This window comes from Dermacentor albipictus, chromosome 9, assembly GCF_038994185.2.
Source record: "Dermacentor albipictus isolate Rhodes 1998 colony chromosome 9, USDA_Dalb.pri_finalv2, whole genome shotgun sequence".
NCBI lineage: Eukaryota > Metazoa > Arthropoda > Arachnida > Ixodida > Ixodidae > Dermacentor > Dermacentor albipictus.
The window spans coordinates 23,287,089-23,309,616 of record NC_091829.1 but is presented as its reverse complement, the minus strand read 5'-3'; the positions used below and the strand labels follow the sequence as shown (position 1 = coordinate 23,309,616).

At 44.0% G+C, this 22,528-nt stretch overlaps 1 protein-coding gene across 1 annotated transcript in view; it reads right to left on the bottom strand.

Moving 5' to 3' along the window:
- LOC135901949 (kielin/chordin-like protein) overlaps positions 1-22,528 on the bottom strand; it is a 158,452-nt gene that overhangs the window by 13,034 nt on the left and 122,890 nt on the right. Inside the window, exon 11 of the mRNA XM_065431790.1 lies at positions 9,715-9,849. Coding sequence (XP_065287862.1) covers positions 9,715-9,849 — 135 coding nt within the window. The remainder of the gene's footprint in view (positions 1-9,714; positions 9,850-22,528) is intronic.

Below are 22,528 nucleotides of genomic sequence, written 5' to 3'. Positions count from 1 at the left end.
GGGGACTACGGATTATTTTATACCACCTGGTGTTCTGCAACGCTCACTTAATGCGCGTTACACGGGTGTGCTACTTCACAGACCCCGAGTTATAAAGCTGAGCTCATAAACAAATGGCGTATATGGTCACGCCAGTTAACAAAGCAGCCTTCGGTGCAGTGAATGCACCTTTACCTTTAAGAGTGAAGTGGTAAAGGAAAAAAAAATTACCGACGATTACGTTACTTCCTAATGCGAAATTTGAGCGCAGCAAATGCGAGCCTTTGTTTGCGTTTGGCCTCGGCCTCGGCCGCGCGAACGGTAGAGTCTTCTCTGCGACGGCGATGAGCTTCTGCTTCAGCCTCGCTTACTGCTGGTTGCTCTCGACGGCGGCGATGAGCCTCCGCTTCGGCGGTGCGAACGGCAGGGTCTTCTCGGCGGCGGCGATGAGCTTCTGCTTCAGCCTCGCTTACTGCTGGTTGCTCTCGACGGCGGCGATGAGCCTCCGCTTCGGCGGCGCGAATGGCAGGGTCGTCTCGGCGGCGGCGCTTAGCCTCTGCTTCGGCGACGCGTACTCCTGGATCATCTCGACGGCGGCGACGGTAAGCTTCTGCTTCGGCGGCACGCACCTCTGGATTTTGACGGCGACGGCGCTGGGCCTCTGCTCTGGCAGCTCGTTTAGCAGCAGCAGCAGCAGCAGCAGACGGAGGACTTCCATCGGTCGTCTCGCTCATGGCTCAGAAAGAACTGGCAGATAATTTCGCAGTGGCGAACGGCAGCGGCAATTTCGGCTCGGGCGGTGCACATATACAGATCCGCCGCCACCGATCTGGCTCTCTGATTGCCACCGCACAGGGCGAACGGCAGCGGCAATTTCGGCTCGGGCGGTGCACATATACAGATCCGCCGCCACCGATCTGGCTCTCTGATTGCCACCGCACAGGGGTTGCATTGGAGGAGGAGCGAAGAAAGGAATTAAGTTCGAGCCGGCGCTTTGACAACCGGAGACTCGCAGGAAGAGGGGGGAGGGGGGCGGCGTGTACACCCAGCGGCAAACGATGGGGGCAGAAGCGCGCGCAGAAAGCGGACAACACGATAAAGGGAGGAGGGAAGAGATAGCAGCGACTGACTGATGCCGCTGACGCCGATAGTGAGTCAACCCCAGCTGCGGAGTTGGTTTCAGGGACAACGCCACCGATGCCGACACAAACAATATGATACCCTCGCTTCCGCAGCGCTAAGAACCAGGTCTAGCCGTGGCAAGGCGGTCACGTATTCGTCGACGTGCCGGGACCTACGTGAAATAACCGGCGCGTCGGCAACTGAAGAGCACCCTATCCGCCACACAAGAACAGGGGGGGGGGGGACCCTTTCCTCCTCTTTCTGCATGGCGGCGACGGTGTTCTATGCAGTCACGTTATCTTGACTCTCTAGCGGCGTCAGCGGCATCCAGCGGTATCAGTCGGTCGCTGATAGCGCTGGGGGGATGAAAGGGGGGCGGAGCTGGTTACGAGGCCGACGACAACGCCGACGACGACGCGAAACCCAGGAACGGACGCCAAAGAGCTGCGCTCTAAAACGACAGAAGTACACTAAAATATGCTGACATGGTGCTGAAAATAGCACAGAGAAAGAGAACGCCGACGTGAAACGCGCGCAAGAGTGGAACGATGCTGGGGTGCTATACCAAACAGTATCTAATTCCGCCATTTTGTCTAATTCTGTAACGACGGCACTTTGAACCAGTCAGAGAGGCACAGAAGACTGCTACGGCCTCTCTCACTTACTAAAAATGCCGCCATTACGAAATTTTACAATGCCGGAAACTGGCAATTTACAGAATAGCATGCTTGGTCCACCCACCACACGGCTAGCACACTAAAATGGCGTCGGTGATCACGACAACGACGATGCATAGCCACGGATCCCTTAGTAACTGCACCACGCAGGCGCACGAGCGACCCAATGACTAGTGGTCGCATGGTGCTATGAGCGTGTGCTGGGATACGATTGGAATACACAGTGATCCGGGTGCGTAAAAAGGGTGACATGGCGAGACAAGGAAAGAAAAAAGCGTTGCTTGGAGGAGAAGGCAGTGGGTTGCTACTTGGCAAGAACGAGGACCACCCAGGCGGTGCGAAACAATCCGATCCTATCACTGGGTCCTGGGCCCCGTTGGAAAGGCTTCTGCTGGATGCTAAAGCGCTCTACCATCCTGGAAGGCGTCCTGTACCATCAGAGGCCACAAGCTTGTCCCTCGTCCGTCCTTGGCAGAAGATTCGCTGCCGCCGGGTCAGCGAGAAATAAGTGCGCTGGAGATTAACACGGAGACCAGTCAACTGACCTCCGGCCACGATAAATATCTATGGACCGCCATTCTATAATTAGTGGGGCAGTATGCTGGGACTTCTGCTTTGACTTTATGTTTTACTATTGCTAAATGTGGACCTTTGCGTGTTCATGTATTCATGTACACTCATGCATCCTCTCACTGTTCCGCGATAACTTCTCCATTCTAAAAATAGATCGCTTCTGTTTGTTGGTTGGCTGTTAGTGAAAAAATATATTCGCGTTTTTCAAGTGATCACAACCACCTCGTCTCTGGTATCATGACTGAGCCAAAGACTCCACATTGACGTCCGTTAATGTCCGTCTTGTTTTAAAGAGAAACCTGTCAATTCTGCCCTCTGGGACAAGACGACACTATTTTCCCAGTGATTTATTCCGAAACACCCGAATAGATTTATTTCATTCTAAGCGTAGTGGGTTTTAAATTACTTATATCTTGTGGTAAGATGCTGGGTTTGAATGAGAACAGTTGAGCAGCTGGGTTCAAGTGGAAGGAACACGAGAGTGAGCGGAAAGAGAAGCCAAGAGATATTTTACGCGAGCTAGGGAGGAGCCGCAGCAGAGAAACACGGAAATCAAACATGAACTCCTGGTGCTTGAAAAGAAAAATAACCTGGAGTTGAGACTAAAGCTAGCTCACAAAGCCAGCTGATTAGGGACAGGCTTAAACGCCAAAAGACCAAGAAAGCGCTCAGCCGGCATTGACAATCATTATAAGTTGTCATAACCGGATCCCGACTTCCTACGTACAAAGAGATGATTCGAATGCTTACTTGCAACGATGCGAACGCGTAGCCGTAGGTCAGGGATAGCCTTAAAATAAGTGTTCAATAGCATTGAGTACTTGTTTGGTTGGTAAGGCGTTGCGCGTTTTCGGACGACTCTCACAAGCCGACTAACCGGATTATGCTAGTACCAAAAGGGCCCTGCTTCCGAGGTGCCGATCTACAGCTGACGGACACTGGCACAAGTTTCAGTCAAATAAACCTTAAAATGGAGAAACGGGAGCTCAGTACGTGGAACGTCGTGAAAGGTAATTCGGCCGTTGGATCGAACAGTCAAAAAAACTAAGTCGTATGAAGTGACTGATCATCTCGGAGCGATATCTGAGTAACTATAATCCGCAACTAATCACATCGCTCATTTTCTCAATCTTTAAATTCAATAAACAACTAAACTGTGCGTCATATTGGCGTACGATGGTGAAAGAACATTTGACTGATTTTAGCAAATTTAGCAAAAGGCAACAGTGGTAGCCAGTGAAATATCATCTGACTTCAGAAGTTACACAAATGAAAACATGCTTTAACAACTAAAGCTCGCGTTATAGTGGCAGAAGACAAGGAGCGTTTCACTCATTTAACAAGTTTATCCACAAGAAACACAAGTAACAAGTAAAAGATAATCTGAGTTCCCAAGTTACACACATGTCAACCTACATTAACGCCTAAACTTTGCGTCATAGTGGCGGAAGACGGTTAAGGAATGTTTACCTGATTTTAGAAAATTTAGCAAAAACAAACACGGATAGCCAGTGAAAGATAATCTGATTTCACAAGTTACAGAAATGTCAACATGCATTAATGACTAAACGTTGCGTCATAATGGTGGAAAACGGTTAAAGAACGCTTGACTCATTTTAACAACTTTAGCAATAAAGAAACAGGTCCCCAGTGAAAGATCGGTTGAATTCACAAGTTACACACATATCTACATACCTATAAACAGTCACATCTCTTTTACCAATTCCACATGTTAATAGCTCGCATGAACCACTGCGCTGTACATCTGACTTAAAAGTTTGGTTATCGTAATTGCAATAACCTGAAAAGGACACAAATTTGAAAGTGATCAGTCAGGAGGAAGAAATGAGAGAGTTCAGCGTACGGGCCCGAAATTTCCTATTGTCCACATGATATTGTCTTGCAAAAGATTCCTAAAAAGTGTCTCAGTAAAAGTGTTTGAACTTGGTTTGCAGTACCACTGGCGCAATTTTGAAGTTGACGTTTCTTTCGAGGACCCAACGGATCTTCTGTTTCAACAAAACACACAATATTGACGAGTCCCTGATAGCGTGCTTACTGCGCTTCTTAAATGACGCTTAGAAGTGCTTGCTTTATTTCGAGATATTGTATTTACGAAGTCTCAAGTTTCTAGCATCCTTGATTTGATTTGATTTATTGATTTCCATTTACACACACACATGTACAGAGGAGTGGTAAATGGAGGTGGATGAGGGAAAAAAGCCGCACAGACGCGGCTTGAGGTAACCTCACCCCCTTAGGTACAATGTGGCTGCATGGGGTTACACATCAAGCGCCATATAAATTACATTTATCTACTGGCCATAAAACATTCCAATTATATAATATATGAAAGAACAGTGAAATGTTTCCACAATAACAATGCAAAACACACTGCGGCATTGAAATAAATAAATGATATACACTTGGTAACAGACAAAAAAAGAGGAACATAACACACATTATTATTCATTAACAAACGTGCTCTGAAGTGAAAGCAATGGAGTTTTAAATTTTGACAGTGATAAATCCTGTAAATTGAAGCCTGCTCTGTCGTATAAATTCAGTAATCTTGGAAGGTTGTCACACAACATTTGACAACCGTAGTTAGTTCTAGAGCGCGGAACCTTCCAGACTTCAGGTGTACGAGTTGAATAACGGTATGAATTGACGGATAGATTTGCAAGTTCTACGAGTATTGTTACGTTTGGTATTAAAGTAATACTCGCGTAATAGTCTGCAGTTATAGATTTTATGGGCTGTCGCACTGTTGTATTTCTTGAACAGGTTTTCAGTATGGGCGGCAAACGGTACATTAGCGATGACATGTATTATTTTCTTCTGCATACGAAATAATTTACTCAAGTTACATTAAGTTGTGGTGCCCCATACAAGATGCCCATAATGTATGTGAGACACTAATAAGGCATTATAAATTAATAATTTTATAGAGATGGGTAAAGTATTATGTAGCGATTTAAAACACCTGTTATGCGGCTAAGTTTTTGGAGTACAAAGCTTACATGGTCGTCCCATTGCATGGTACTCGTGAAGTGTACCCCTAACACCTTTGCAGAAAGAGTGAGTTCTATATTTGTGGATCTATACGCTAATGTAAGATCTGACGGAAGAAGACTCATGCCTTTGGTATGAAAAATTACGGCCTTTGTTTTCGCCGTATTTACTTTTAGACAGTTCTCAGTGGACCAATAGGATAGGCTGCGCAAGAAGTCATTTGCCATACTAATGAAATTGGTACAAGAACCGGACGAGATGAAAGCGCTTGTATCATCTGCGTAAATGATAAATTTCGCCTTTTCGTAGATGGAAGTAATATCGTTAGCATATAAGTTAAACAGCAACGGGCCCAAAATGCCACCCTGTGGGACGCCACAAAGTATTCCTTTGGTTACCGATGTATTGTGCCCTACAGAAACAAACTGGCATCTGTTATTAAGATAAGATTTTAATAATTGAAGTGGAATGCCTCTAATCCCATATTTCTCTAGTTTGTAGAATAAAATGTTGTGAATAATAGGATCAAACGCCTGTGTAAAGTCGACAAATATGCCTATTGTTAATAGTTTATGTTCGAAGTTCTGCAATATAAATTCCTTTTGATCGAGAAGAGCTAATTACGTCGACCTGTTTTTACGGAAACCGTATTGAGCATTTGAAATTATCTTCTACTTTTCACAGAACGAAGACAACTCACTTAGAATAATTTTTTCAAGACCTTTTGAAAAAACAGGGAGGATCGAGATCGGGCGATAATTTTTTATATCCAATTTATTACCCTTTTTAAATAATACTACTACCCTTAGCAACCTTCATATTTTCTGGAAATACGCCTGTGGAAATGCACAAATTATAAATATGTGTCAAAATAGGGGCAATATCATATATAACAAATTTTATAGGTAGAATCTGAAGACCATCGGCATCGCAGCTGCGAGATTTCTTGAGTCTTAGGTACACAGAACATACATCCGAAGGCATGAGTGGCTGAAAAAATATTGTGTTTGCGTTCGGAGTAATGTGCACATAGTGCGGCATGGGATGATTGAGGTCAACGTCTCTGTGTACAAAATAATCATTGAAAGCGTTTGCCAAATCCTCCTTTACCAGCAATCTACCGTTTAAACTAATTTGTTCAATTGGATCACTCCTCTGATTTCTGTTCATAAGAGCATTTAGTCTATTCCATAGTTTCTTTGAGTCATTCATACAAGACGAAAACATCTGCAGAAAATAAGCATCACGTGCTTTCCGTAGCTCTTTGCTTAATTTGTTACGAAACATTTTAAATGTTTTTAAATCCAGAGGCTCTCGGGTTTTGATGAATTTAGCATATAGTTTGTCACGCTTCTTCATTCTTTTACAAAGAGCATTTGTTAACCATGGCTTTCTGAGGCATTTTTTTCTCCTGTTAACTTTGTAAACAAAATGCTTTTTATACACGGTAACAGACCTGCTAAGCAAAATATTGTACGCTGATTCTGCATCATGTTCCTGTAAAACGTCATCCCAGTTAATCTGCTTCAGCTCTGTTTGAAAAGATGTTAGGGTATCCTCGGTTACTTTCTGGAAGGTTCCGCTTGTGTCTCTGTGCGAGGTGCTCGCTGTTCTAGTTTTGACAAACATGCAAATAGGCATATGGTCACTTATAGCACTACTCAAAACAGCACTTACGATACACTGAGGTGACTAATTCGTTATAAACAAATCAAGCGTAGTTTCCGTATTTTCTGTTACTCTAGTGCTGGAGTGAATTGTATTTAAACAACCATTTGAAATGAATACCCTTTCAAAATCGGACCGGCGTACTGTATCCGCGCCAATGTTTACATTAAAATCTCCTCCAATAATTATGTTTAGGCGGTTTTCATTAGCAAAAGATGACAGATCATCAAAAAATTCAAGAAAATGGGCAAGAACACCATCAGGAGGGCGGTAGCATACAGCAAAAAGGTCTTTCTCTGAATGAACACATAGCACTTCGTACTCACTCGTTGTACGCGAAAAATTAGGAAGTATATCACAAGGTATAAGGTCAGACATCAACAGGCACACACCACCCCCGCCTCTTGTTAACCTATTAAGGTAAAATGTTTTCATGTGCGAAAGTTCTAAAATGTTACTGTCATTCGTATACCAGGTTTCGCTTATCATAACAACGTCACACGGCTTATCTATCCCCACAAAAAAGCTTTCCAGTTCTTCTATTTTGCTAGAAACGGATTGAGCGTTAATATGAACACAACTAATTCCCTTTTGTTCAGCTTCTATGTGGGCAAACTATTCTTGTTTAAAAACCGACCCTAAGTGATTCATGGTGCTGAAAAAGAAATAAGATCAACAGCAAGGAACATTAGCAAGGAATACTAAGTAAGAGTCGAAAGCTCATCCTCGTGCTTAATGACTACAGCCTGGGCACCATTTTCTTTGCGTACAAGCACATGCCCATTCGCGTGCCATGCATACTTATACCCGGAATGTTTTGCCCATTCCTTAGCGGCAGCCAGAAGCTTTCTAGATCGAGTTGTCATGTTCTCGGCAATAAAAATTTTCATGGAACTATCTCTAAGTGATCGTTTCTTAGCAAACCAGGCATTTCGCAGTTCCTGACGCGCGAAGCGCACAATTATGCCACGGGTCCTGCCCGACCTAGCTGGCAGCCTGTGTACAGCCACAACGTCCTGCTCCGATAGACATTCGATGTCTATCGAATGTCTATCGTATAACCAAGGTATAACCGTATAACCAACGCATCTGACGTATAAGAAGCGAGGCGAGAAAGAAACCTACGTACCTACCCACCTATTTACTTACCGCAGAGCTCGCGGTATGTATCAAACAATGCTTCGCTATGAAAGACGCAGGTAGTGTGGAAACACTGAGAGAGGTATGTTTAGTGACAGTAAAGAGCCAGTCACCTTCAAAGAGAGCAGCAATCATGCGTACGCAATTGAGCATGCAGGAATGCTTCGGTCAAACACCCACGATCTTTTCTTCCAAAAACATTCTGTAAGCTATACGTCTGAGACTATCTCGGGCAAGGCTTCGTTGAGCGTCGAATTATGGGCAGTGACACGGAAGGTGGTTTATTGTTTTGTAAAACCCACTAGTGTTCCATGCGCGAAGTTCCTAAAAGAAATCAATACATATTCGTAAACGCAACGTCCATCACTTGGGACGCAATGAAGTTGCTTCGTGACGGGAGAGCCTGGGCGGCCTGCAATATTCCAAGTAAGCTTTGAGCGAATACAAGCGTGAGTTGGTAAAAACCAGTGAATTACATCAATGAAGTGGCATGTGGGGAGCAAGTTAGTAAATTTGCCGCGCAGCAACCGTCTCTGGCTGCAATGCTAGCCATAAGGCTGGTCTAAAAGATGAAAGCTGGCATTAGTGTGGAGCTGTGCATGAAGTGGTATATAAAAGCACTTCGCTGAAATATAGAAGCACTTCCAATTTCCGCGTTGTTTAGAATGATTTTCTAACAGTGAAACACGTTGACTGCAATAAAGTGGTAGCATGCTGTTCATTATCAGCTTTTTGCACAAAAAGCGCTGAATTTCCTTGAGACGCTTCCTCACTCATCCTCACCTCCGCTGTTTTGGCACTTCTCCTGGTGCTTTTTGTACCTGTATGGTTTGAATTCTGTCTTATTTGTTCACATTTATTTATAAAGATGAAGCACACCCTCCCCATCCGCCACAAAGGTTTTCTTCATGCTCAGCAGAAAAATATGCTTCAGTCAAAGTTGAAACTGGTCGTCTTACCTGTAGTATGTATTTATGGCTCCATGTTTGGATGCCTTGACGACAGGCCACTTTCATAGCATAAAGTCTTGGAATGCCGACATGAACTCTCGTCGCACCGAAAGTCGGTAAAAGCTTTGTTGACCTGTTTGCGTGGCAGTGGCCTATCAGAAAGACTATAGTGATCCCGTACCGTCCCCTTTTTTCTATTTCACGTATTCTTTTTGTCCCCGCTCTTCTTTCCATCTTTACTTCCCATTTCCTTTGACCTAGTGCAGGGTAGCAAACCAGAGGCTTTACCTCTGGTTAACCTCCCCTTACTCTCATTTTCATCTCTCTCTCGTTATATATATGGCTAGGATAAAGTGCATTACACAATGAAGCCTAAGTATTTTTTGTGCGGTAACTCATTCTCATGCCGCCTGATCCGAGCGGTAAGTGGTATAATCTAAAATAATGCGTAACTTTGAACAGATTGAAACACGGCTCAGATTGAGTGCTTAATTACATTTTGCTTCGAGCGCCGTGCAATTTAAAGAGCAGTTCTAGACGACTAAAGGTTTTTCTATGAAAGTCCAAGGGGGAAAAAGGAAGCGACTTACTTCCATTTCCTGCCTTTGGGACAAATGTGGTTATATAGCCGCTGGCAACGGCCCTTCCGGCTCCCAGAAGGACGCCAATAAGCGCTGCATGGACGAGCATGTTTCAGCAATACGTGTGCAAAGAATATTGTGGGCCTGAAAGGAAAATTAATAATCAAACGCAATTTCGTATATGTCGAAATATGTACATATAGAAGACAAGTTTTGTCATTGCTACAAAATTATTTCGGAAGTTGCGCATTAGCCCACAAGCAACCTGAACCATTTAGCTTAGAGTCATTCAATAGAACAGACTGGCTTGCTAGTTGGTACTGCATAACTTGAGTCAAAGCGCAAGAAAGCATGACGACAATAGAAGGGAACGTCAAGATTTCAATGTCTTCGTTCACTTTTAAAACGCTTTTATATACTACGTATCAAGCTACAGTAAGCTGTAACGGGAGTTTTTCATATTGCTTTACAATTTTGTCATTGACATTTTTCATCTAATTATAATATTTCAGAAGTTGATTAATTAATTAAGAACGATTATCTAATTAGACAGAATGAAAAAAGGAATCTGAGTATCTCCAAGCGACGGCAAACAAGATTACCTTGGTTCTGTCCAGCTACATAGCATTGGCATATCTTTAATGTATGGCTCAAGATACGTGGGACACCCGGGTGTGTGGTTATGCAGCTAAGTATAGCTACGAAGCAATATGCAGTTGTGTGTGCACACTTGTCTGCTTCTCAGCCACAGCTTCACTTTCGCTGTACGGTGAAAAAAAGCAATACTTTTCCTACCCCTGCTACTGCAAATCAAACTCTAGCCCTATGGTTAACAGGCGTGCTTACGACAGCGTCGTCGCACAACTTTAGCGATAAGCGATTCGCATGCGGCTTCATGCACCTGGAAAACTCCGAGAGGGGCGGCATCTGTGCAAGCATTTCGGAAGCCACAACCGTTAATACAGCAGCAGAGGCGGAGAACGCTGTGTGCAGATGCGCAGAATACGTGACAGTAAATCTTTTATTATAATATTGCATATTGTAGTTTGAATTTCCTGATGTGTTTTACCGCAGACAGTACTGCATAGGTTCCTGCTGTAAAAATACTTGCCTGAGGGTCGGACTACCGGACTGAAAATACCAGACTGAGAGAAATAGGGTACCTAGAGCTGCGTAAGATACGCCAGCATGTGGCTTTGACACATTCGTGTAAAATTCGGGACAAAAATACCTTGACTGCAGTTCTAAAAAGTGCATGTGAATATGTGTCTACGGAGCGTGTTTCGCGACTTCCATAAACGGTGTGTCACATTCTAGCACCGGCCACTGCCATGGATGTAGTAGCTTTGCTGGTGGCATGAGGCAACGTACGTGCAATAGGACACCCATTTCATTAGCTGGCTTTCTGAAACGCAGTGAAAAGGGCTCTCTCGCTGTAGGGCGGTTACGAAACAGTGTGGCAGATGTGGTATTGTTTATGGTGGTGTAAAAGAGCTGTTAGGGTTCGAATGCACTTTCAGAATATAAGGAAAGTTGGAGTATGACCTCTTCAAATAAAGAGACTATTCATTTGATTACACGTAAAGACTTTGTACAGGACTTGTCCTGAAGGCGCTTGTGGCCAATGGGATGTCTAAATGATGAATCGGATCCAGCATCTTTAACGCGGTTGGTGCAGCAGAGTGATCCACCACAGTGCCGTAATCTAAGCGTTATCGTACTATGCTCTTGCACAGGTTCAATAAGCACTTTATGTCACTTTATATCACTATGACAGTATTTTGAGAGTTCTCATTGTTTCTAGGCATTTAACTTTCAGGTACCTAATGTAGGGAAGGAAGGATAATATTGTGTCAAATATCAAACCTAAATACCTGCGCTCAGCATTTAGAAATAAGCGTTGTCCATGGAGCTCTATAGTGGGCTCCGGCACGAGGCCTGCCCTTCTTGTAAGGAGAACAGAAGGCACAATGGTTTTTCTGGGGATTTAACTTAAACACATTTTCAGTAGCCCATTTGGACATTTTGTTTAGACAAAGCTGTGTGTGTGATTTGTAGACTGCGAGGTTACAGGAATTAAACCCAATTGCACATCACCGACATATGCAGAATAAAACATACTATGCGCAATTGTTGAACGCTAAAAGTTCATTTTTTATAATAAAAAGAGTACAGTTATTTCCGCGACCGTGCGGCACCCCAGTTTTCTGGACAAAGCATTACCAGTTCGAACACGGAATGTCCGGTTTGTTAAGTAACCTTCAATAACGTTTAACATGTTCCCTCGGATACCCATTTCTGAGAGATCCCGTACAACTCCATAGCGCCACGTGGTGTCGTATGATTTTTTCGTGTCAAGAAAAACAAATAAAAAGTACTGTCGATGCTCAAATGTGTCACGAATGATAGCCTCGACGCATACGAGGTGCTCTGTTGTTGACCGCTCTTCCCTTAAACCGCATTGATTTGGGTCGAACAAGTTATTGGATTCGAGAAAGTGCAACAGACAGCGATTACTCATATTTTCAAACAGGATACATAGGCAGCTTTGCTATTGGGCGCTGTTAAGAATGGCGAGCTGCAAGGCAAAATTGCCACCCAATTACGACTAGGGGACAAGACGCGCATCCCCCACTCTCCATCGCCGCAACTAGGAGGCGTTCGAAGAAGCGGGCTTTGAGCTGAAAACCGCCTCCCTCCACCAGCCCCATCGCCATTGTGACAGAACGAGTTCGGTGGACGAACAATGGTGCCGGAGGTCTCCAGCGCGGACCCGATCTGCTACCCATGAACAAGCTGCCGCGGGAAAGCCATTTTATGTTGCTTCCCAGGCCTCGTCCAGACGCAAGACAACGAGCTATCCACGATTGGCGCCGATACTTCCCGGAACGGCACCCCTCCAACGTCGGCGTCGGGCATCGGAATGTGTGTGCCTTTGTGTACGTAAACTGTTCTGCGGAGCGGCGGCAAGTTGGCGATGAGTAAACGAACAGTCGCCGCCTCGTATGGCCGGCGGACGGAGTGTATAAAAACTGTTGTTGTGCGAATGCTGGACACACTTCTCTTGAGCAGTCATGTTAGACTGATACACTTCTCTCGTGCAGTCATGTTGGACTGACACTCGTTTTCTCAAGCAGTCATGTTAGACTGATTTAATTTCTGTAAATAAACCCATATTCCTCGTTCTCTATGAGAAGCAGTTCTTCACTTCATCAACGTCCTCAGCGTAAATAAGTTGGACGACGGCATGGGCCAGCTACCTTCGAATTCATGCCGTACTCCAATCTTGGCAAAGGACCATGGGCGATGGGATTGAGTCCCCAATCCTGACAGCGCTAACTTCACACCAAAGTTGTGTCTTTGCCCTGCTTTAAAACAAGGAACAACAGTAGCTTCCTTTCATCTAGCTGGAATGTGTCCGGCCGTCAAAGTTGTGTTAAAATTTACGAGCAGCGTCATTTGCGTGTCAGTATGCAAGTATTCCAGCATGTCGTACATGACCCTGTGGCCTCCTGGCGTGGAGCTTTTGTATGCGTTCAAGGCAGATTTCAGTTCAGCGATGTCGAAGAGACGGTTGTGTGGTTTGTTTTGTCTGGCTCTGCGGTCAAGTGCCTTATGTTCTTCTATTTCTTTGTACTTAAGAAAACATTATGAATAATATACACAACTAGACATACGTTCGAGGTATTCCCCAAGCACACCAGCTTGGTCTTCTAGGCTGTTCCATGTGTCATTTACTAGGGGTAACATATGACTTTGCTGCCCTATTAGACTTCGTAATCTCTCTGATACTTTTGCCTCCGGGGTATACGACTTAATGCATGAAAGGAACCTCTTCCAGCTTGCCCTTCTAGCTTGCTGTTGCAACCGCCTTCCTTGCGATTTAGTGTGCTTGAACTCGATCAAGATTTCAGCTGTTGGCAATCGACGGCATATGCCCCAAGCTTTATTTTGTTTTTGCGTGCCTGCTTGCAGTTTTCATTCCACCAAGGCATTTACCTTCGAACGAGCCACCCATTATTTGCGGAATGTATTTTTCTGCCGCGTCAATAATAAAGGCGGTAAAATACGTAACTGGGTCGTCTATACTATATTCGCTGATAACCGCTCTTGGTAAAAAAGTTGACTTTTTAAAATGTTTCCAATCGCTGGAGGCTAGTTTCCACCTAGGGACATGCGGAGGTGAGTCATGTTGGGTTATGAAGTTTAAAGCTCATGGAAAGTGGTAACTTCCTAATGGATCTTTATTGCTACCCATTCTAAGCATGAAAAAGGAAGCAGAGCCAATAGACAAGTCTATTGAAATAATATTTAAGAGGCATGCATGGAAGTTTACAAGCCAGTTCTCAATGAGTCGACCTCTTGCATCGCACCATTAGTCTGGCACATCGTTTTGTGACCGTTCAAACCTCTCACGACTATGTAAGGCTCAGTAAACTGATCAGTGATGATATAAAGGTCTGTTTCTTTAGCGAGACGATCGTTCGCAGCTACATAAATAGAACATACGGTGACCAGTTCTCATGTTTCATTTGTGTAACTCGTCGACACAATTAAATGTTTCATTTGTGTAACTCGCCGACTACAGATTAAATCCCATTCACCAAGCATAATTGTAGGAGCGAACATTTTTTAACTGCGCGAGCAAACGAACCACAAAGACAGCGAGGGACAAGGACGGGCGCAGACCTTGTCCCTCGCTGTCTTTGTGGTTCGTTTGCTCGCGCAGTTAAAAAATGTTCGCTAATACCTACCAACTCGCCCAACAACAAGTTCTACTAAACCATAATTGTAGAAGCTGCTTATGAAGGAATCAAATATACCCCCCATGTAAGTATTGCGAATCCCTTCTAAGGTGACCATGGATCTACATCGTACTTTCACATTGTTGGGAAGAGTACTAGCACTCTATTCTGAAGGAGTACAAGCACTCTGTTTGGGGGAGTAGAAACACTCGGCTCGGAGGAGTAGAAGTACTCGGTTTGAAGGAGTAGAATCACTCAATCTAGCGGAGTAGTATTATCCCTGTAGGAAGAGTACTAGCACTCCCTTGCGGAGGAGTAACAAATCTCTGTCATAAGGAGTCGTCTTACTCTCTCTCAAAGAGGGCCTATCTACTCTCGAAAAGAGTGGGAAATATGGGACAAGCAGATACTCCCTCAAAGAGAGCGCCCGGAACTTTCTTTGTTTTCGGAGTGTAATATCGTCGAGGTTACGAAGAAGTCCTCTGAAATTCCCTTGTAGTACGTGTGCCTCCATTATGAAAAAAGTGTTTTGTGTCATGGGATTCATAGACGGACATTAGCTTATAGGGCCTTTCCAGGCACCATGACGCCAGGTTTGTCTTTTTTGGAGTGATCGCGAGAATCCCCCGCTCCTTAGGCGCTGGCAGCACCGTCTCGCTGGTTGTTGTGCCCAGTGCCTCATGTGAGGCGCTGGACCAGTGCTCTCGCGAGCGCCGCGCTTGACGTTAAGGCCTCGTCTCGGGAGACGAGAGTATTGAGGCCGCCAGCCCTGAGGTCGATGGCCCCTGCTGCTGGGACGACGGAACAGAGCGGGCTGCAGCCCCCAATGGGTGAATGGCCATCAAGTGAGCCACCAAGCGGTGATGGCTGACACACATTGAGCCAACCAAGCGGCTCACTGTGTGTTGGCCGGAAAGTCGCCGTAAGCCGTTGTGTCGCTTCCTCCTGGCGCGCCACATCAGCAAAGCTGTTCTTGGGCAGGTATGATACGCGCCTGCGGGCCTCCTTGAAAGTTACATTTTTCTTTATGTTAATTAGGCTTTAGCTAACATTGTATAATTAGGAATTGTTAACATGTTATTTCATTTACTTGCCGTACTTACAGGCGACTAAGGACGACACTGGTTAACATTGTACTAACAGGAATTATCATGTTGCTACTTTGCTTACATTGTCTGTCGTACTTACAAATATTGTGCAAGATATTACATAGTATTGTATAATTAGTAATTACTAACACACTGCATTGTTTATTTTCCGTACTTTATTTGTTATATTTCCCGTTTTCCCACTCCCCTCTGTAATGCCTTCGGGCCTTGAGGGTACCATAAATAAATAAATAAATAAATTGTTACTGTTTACTTTCGATTTGTTTTTCAGGATGAGCACGACCGCGAGTATGCGGCGTGCTCCCCATCATAGTTTACAGAGTGGAGAGACTTCTCGCTGGACTCGAAAGTGTCTTCATGAGCACTGCATTTCGCACAAGTTTGGTGGCCTCGGCAGCTCTGTGAACTGTGGCCAAAACGCTGGCATATGAAACATCTGAGGGGATTTTGAACGTATGGCCTGACACGAAGCTTGACGTACCTGGCCTCGAGGACTGTGGCAGAACACTTGAGTCGAAGGTAAGTATCAGGTGCTTGGTGAGGCTTTCCTTGGTGTCGCACCTCATCTCAGTCGTTTAACGTTGATAACACTCTGCTCACTGAAGCCCTCCAGGAGTTCGGCTTCAGTCAGCTCCAATAGATCATCATCTGACACAACGCCACGGACGGTATGCATAGTACGGTGCGGGTTTACTCCTACTTGGACATCTCAAGATGACGCTAGATTTGGCAGTGTTTTTCAATTGTTTCTAGTTGCGGAGCTCCAAGAGGAGATAACCGCTTGCCATCCTGTATGCTTTATAGCCTGTGCCAAAAGCTTCGGTAAGAGACTTCGAAACAAAGAATGGTGAGATTGTTCGCACCGTTTGTCCGCTTTTTCAAAGTGAATGACGTGGAAACAGGGGAAAGATTCTTTTTGGCGACCAAGAAACTCGAAGTCTTCATCTGTGCAACCCCTCTTCAGGAAGCAACAAGGCATTGGAGGAAAGGTACCAGCCATAAGTAAGAGTATTTTTCGGCCGTAACGTCAGGCACCCACTGTGGAGCCCTACAAAGAAACGCTGCAAACGCCAGTTGTACGTTACCACTATACCCGATTACAACATAACCTACGTAGGCTACTCACACAGGGTTAACCCTTGCTGTCTAGAAAATCTAAAGTAATTCAGAAGAGTGGAGAAGACAAGAAAGATTAAAGGTGCGAGATAAATACGCAGATTGGAGAGGAGGATAGGAAAAGGCAACTGCCGATTTCCCCCGGATACGTCAGTCCTGAGGTGCCTTCTACGTGAAGTCGAGGCCAAAGGGTTAGGTTGCCTCTGCCAAGGGGCCTTAAAGATCCAGACATTCAGCATCAGCTCAACCCCCAGGATCCTCTTTTTCCCGGAAACTGCTAAGCCATGTCGGGTAGGATACTAGAGGGTCCAACCCTCGTGTGCACGGATACGCGGTGTTCCAACACACCAAATGCCTGCTGACGCCGACGCCCCTACGGATAATTAAGGTGCCTAGCTTGTGGAGAGTTAGAAAGATGCCTAGAATAGGCAGAGTTATGTCTAAGAAGCACCCGGTTCAACAATGGGCAGGAGGCAGTTGCTTAGCCTCTCTAAATTACGGGTTGTGCATATGGTGCTGCTGCTAGCTTTTTGCTATGGCCACCACCGCCCCCATAGTGTCACCACTACGGTTGTTCGTGCAGGTGTCTTGGATGCGAGATAGCTTTAGGGACGTTGAGCTCCTGGAAGACCTTACACAACGCACATACACGTGTCGAACATTGAGAGGGTGGGTGCGCGAGCGGGTAGGAGAAGCAGACTGCGCACAGTTCGGCTTGCTCGGACTGAAAGGCCGTTTTGAATATGAGTAAGTAGAACGATGAGTGAGATAAACGGCTTTTCAATTGAGGAAGGGCAAAGTGTAGCAAACCGGCCTTGCGACACGTACAGCAGTGTCGTAAAACAAAGCAACAGAGGAAATAGTGAGGAACGCTGCACGCGCGTCTAAAGCTTGCTGGTGGCAGTGACGTCCCCACCACTCCTGGGAAGGTGCACAAGTTCACAGCAATAAGGATTACTGTGCATTACCGGCATCCACAGCAAGAAAGCCAGAAAATCCGTGTGCACTGGCACTCAGAACGCCTAAGAGCGCCGGCATTAGAGTAAACGCTAGGGATGTCAATATAACGACGAGAAGAACAGCAAAGAAGCACTTTCAGCATTTAAAGAAATGCTCAAAATTCTGCGCAATTCAAGCATCTAATAAAAGGATGATCAAAGATCCAGTTATTTGAAAGCACCGGAAGAAATGTGTGCAAATCCTGTGTGTTATATCTGTATGTACAATAAAATAGTACTGTCGCTCTTATGGTTTATCAATCCATCAATGATTTATGCTGTATAGAAGATAAAAAGTAGAGCAAGCAGAAGTGCATTGCCACGGCAAGAATGAGTGTGTGTATTCAAATTCTCGTACTTGGATTAGTGTGAAGTACAGATCGAGAAAAATTAGGTGAACTGAAGGTGCGAATTTATTCTACTAATCTAAGAAGCCTAAAGAGAATGAAGCCAAAGGAAGCGTAAAAGAAATAACGTTTTTATTAATTAGGTGCGGATTAATTATCTAGGGTTGTTCAGTTTTTGATTAACTTTCCGGTAATTGAATATAAAGTTCAACGAACATTTACCCCTCATTCGTAATTTATCCAACAGATCAATAACTTAGAAACAAATATTCATCCTGTGATTTTCCTTCATTTCATTGTATGTTCATTTACTTATTCGTTCATTTCAACTACCCTCAATTGCCTTACCATTATAGGGAAGTAGATAAAGTCTCAAAATGTAAAGACGGGTACAATAACGCCAAATATGACACAGTATGCGGAGACAGCCGCAAACAAGATTTCAAAATATTTATGCGATACGTGTGCCAGAAAAAAGAAGGTACTTCGGAAGGTCTGCAACAAGCTAACAAATGCGAAGGAGGTTCAACAGCAACGTACAGCATTGTCAGAAAAAAATATGACAGCAAATAAAGAAAATAGTACAATTCTTTGTGCCAAGGAGAATGCAATGAAACAGTTTCGGTGCTATTTATTACGCAAGGTGTCCCAGCTAACTTTACCGATAGTTTAACAATATGTTATTTTCCTTCGCTTGGAGATAACCAAATTATTATTTTTTATTCCGCCTAATTAGATAATTCGCCTTAATTAATTAATCTGCTTCTCAAATATAAAATTGGATTCAAGGTGTCAATGAGAAAATTCTACAGTGACATAAAAACACCCGATGCAGTTTTCTATTGTGCAGTAAGTGCTACATAACTGCTTTTCCGAGCGTGAAGCAAGTGCAAGAATACACGCAAAATACGTGGAGCGGCCAGTCGCGCGGCAATTTTACGTGTATTCGCGGGCTTCTTTCATGCTCAGAAAAACACTCTTATGTAACACGTATTGAGCAAATAGAGAGCTGTATTGGGATTTTTTTATGTCACTCTACAATTTTCTGACTGCCACTTTGATCTAATGTTAATATTTGAGACATTGAAGAAATAATTAAGACTAATTACCTAATTAGGCGGCATGAAATAAATATAATTTGATTATGGCTAAAGTTATCTGAGACCCCCTGTATATTCCACAATGTCAACTAAATACAATGAGATTAATGCAAGCTTGCTGCTTTGAAAAAGTGAATGAGTGCGATGGTAAATTCGGTATTTGGTTATTTTCTCTATTTCCGTGGGTTCGTGATTCTAAATTTGCCAAGTGCACGGCGAATATGAATTTGAAAAAAATAGTTGTGCTGCAATGAATACATCCATCTTTGTTGTTATGATTAATGAGCGAAGAACGCTAAGTTCTTCCCGAGAGAATTCTTTTACGTAAATAATTATGGAATTCAACTTTGTGGAAGAGGTGCAGTCGAAGCAGAATTTGGCGCAATTATAGACTAAGTAGGGCCATACCGAATTTCATAGATGTTATGCTAGTAGTTCTGCTGCAGTTGGAAAAGATGAAGCAGACGGCGCTATTTAGTACAAGTTGTGGCGCATTAATTAAAGTAATGTGGTTAGGTTGCAAAATTGTGGAACGCCAAACACGAATTTATTTCACGGTAGTGAAGGCGAAAAATAAGAGGTTCCAGGGAAGTATCTTCAAACAAACAGAAAATTCACGAGAGTAAATGTGACAATAAATATCCGAATGAGAAAGATTCTTTTAAAAGTCAAGAACAATATACCATTTTTCCACTTTCAAAATAAATATCAGATGTGTTGAAACATGAATGGAACTTAGATAGCGCCACTGCTACACTAGTATCCCTGGAATATTGCGAAATTTATATTGCTTGGAAAATTCACATTACCTCTACGTTCGGCAATACTGATACAGAATTTCAATTTACTACGCAGTATGCAAGCAGCCGAATATCCCCAACACAAAAAGTAAATTGTGGGCTTTAACGTCAGTAAGTTGCCCAGTGAGCTATGGGGGACATCGTGGGGGCTCCGGACTATATTGGACAACCTTGGGTTCTTTTAAGTGCGCCGAAACAGGGTACGCGAGTGCTTTTTTTTATTTCAACCACACGACTACGTCGGCTCACAACGAACTCTGCGAATACGTGCTCAGCAGGACAACGCCATAGACAATGGCCAACAAGCAACTGCTGCAGGTTGAAATATTGCCACTCTGTAAATACTAAAACGTCCAGATCAGTTCCCCGGGAAAGCGTCAAGTTCGCCATCTGATTGCGTATGCTTATGAGCAAGATGCAAGGAAACCGATCCAAATTTTTTTTAATCACACCACATGCACCAAAAATCCAATTAGACACTGAGGAATATACAACATCGAAATACTTCCACCAACTCTACAATCCATGATGTCGAGCCGACGACTAAGATAAAGAACTTGCACTACATTCAAAGTGAGGCTCAGCGAGATGACCACTAGAGAACAGTATCTTTGTTCGCTTCATACGAGTAAATATGCAATCCTTGAATCTTCAAGTGATGAGGGCATCGCAGAAGATGCAATGGTGAACGCAGTTTGAAGTTAAAACTCTGTTTACGCAAGAAACTAGAAAATGCAGCCTACATATAGTTATATTAAGGTCAAGTTATATTGTCGTGTACTATTTTAAACTGGATATGCAATTTTTGTACTTACTATATGGAAGGATCCTTCGTTTTTCGGCGCGATGGGATGTCAACACTACGAGACGAGTCTCTGCGCTGAGCTCTTTTATACTCTACATTCAATGCTGAGGGGCATTATGTACGTTCTATAAGGGCAAATGCTGATAATCTCGATGGACATGTTTTCTGACACTCGAAAAAGATGTCTGGCACTTCATCATCAAAATGAACTGCGACTATAGCAATTACAATTGCTAAAATGCACCTGCTATGTGTTCTGTCGACTTGACGACTTTTCTGATTCTATCTTTTTATTTGCATCGTAGTGCAACTTCGCTTTTCTTGCTATCACTTTTGTAGGTGCCAGTACGGCGGCCTGGTAACCTTTCGAGACTTCGGTAGCTTATACACGAACTTAAGGGAAAGGACGCGTCTATAGCTAAGTCGAAAGCATTCGAAACAATTCAGTTTGCCGCCGTAAATATGCCGCACAGTGGTGGATTGGTTCTCCAACCACATTTCGCCAATCTTCGCACGTCATTCCAAATGCAATCGTTAAAATACTTACAGAGTTCCTTATCATACAAGCATACCTTCTCGTAATCACAAGTGGGACCAAGGAGCTTGCCCAAACAAGAGCGAGAAGTACGTGCCATGGCGTATTTAGACAGTACCTAGCGCTAGCGTGGCGGAGGGCTGGCTATCCCAATATAGAGGCTATTCCAAGCTTAGAGGTTGCTCTGTAAGTGCTGGATGCGCCGTATAATAATATATTGGAGTAGAATATACGTGAAGCGCACAAGAATCGGCCGTCAAAGCAAGGAAATCAAGATCAACAATGCGCACGTCCCCCCTACCGACACACACACACACACACACACAAACACAGCTTTTACGCAATGGTTAATACAAGAACTGAAAAAAGCATGTTGACAAGTGTTAGTCGTTGCGTGGCGGAAATGTCTCTGTTTGCCCCGCTGCGGTCCAGCGTTCAATTATTCGTTCAATTTTACTCTTTTTTTTTCTATTCGTTTTCCTTTCTCTACTTTTTTGCCAGTGCCTCTCTGACAGTGCCTTCGAAGCTAAGATCTGATAATAGCAAATGACAACACGCAACGCGTCCTCACGGCTGCTTCACAGCCAGACCTAATGCATCATCGGGGTCATGCCATGGCGCTTCATACAATAATTACTAGAAAGAACTCTGGCGCTAGTGTCTACGGGAGCTGCAATGGGGGCGGTTCAGCAAGCATGGGAATTACGGGAAGTGCACGTATTTGCCCCAATTTCGTCCTTCTCGCTTCAAATGGCTTCGTGACTTTGTAAACTCATCATTTATATAAACAATATTTATAAAGGTCAATTAAATAAGCATTATTAAAGTTGTCCGACGACAGGATTCAAACATAGAACGTCTAGCACAGAAGCCCGATATTGAAACCATAAAGCCACGGGCCCATGCAATGACGAGCGACATAAAACGCCTTTATGAATTTATGTAGGAGTTCGTTTCGATTTGGCTAGCTCGACAGGCCGGACCGTTGCAATTCGTAGCGATTGCACGTGTTTGCAACGTCTTCTGCACCTTGAAATGTATAGAGTGCTCTGAAATGTACGAGAATTAAGGCATATAAAGCGTAATAAACAAGCTCGCAAGAAAGTTTAAACCCACAAGCACGAAGATGATACAAATCCAAGAACTTCCCATCATTTTCATGGTGGCTGAACAACTGCAGCGCTAGGGTTCTCTCCAGTAATTACTGTAGGAAACTCTAGGGATCATACTATAAGTGCATTTATTTCCCTCTATTTATACGTGCTCTG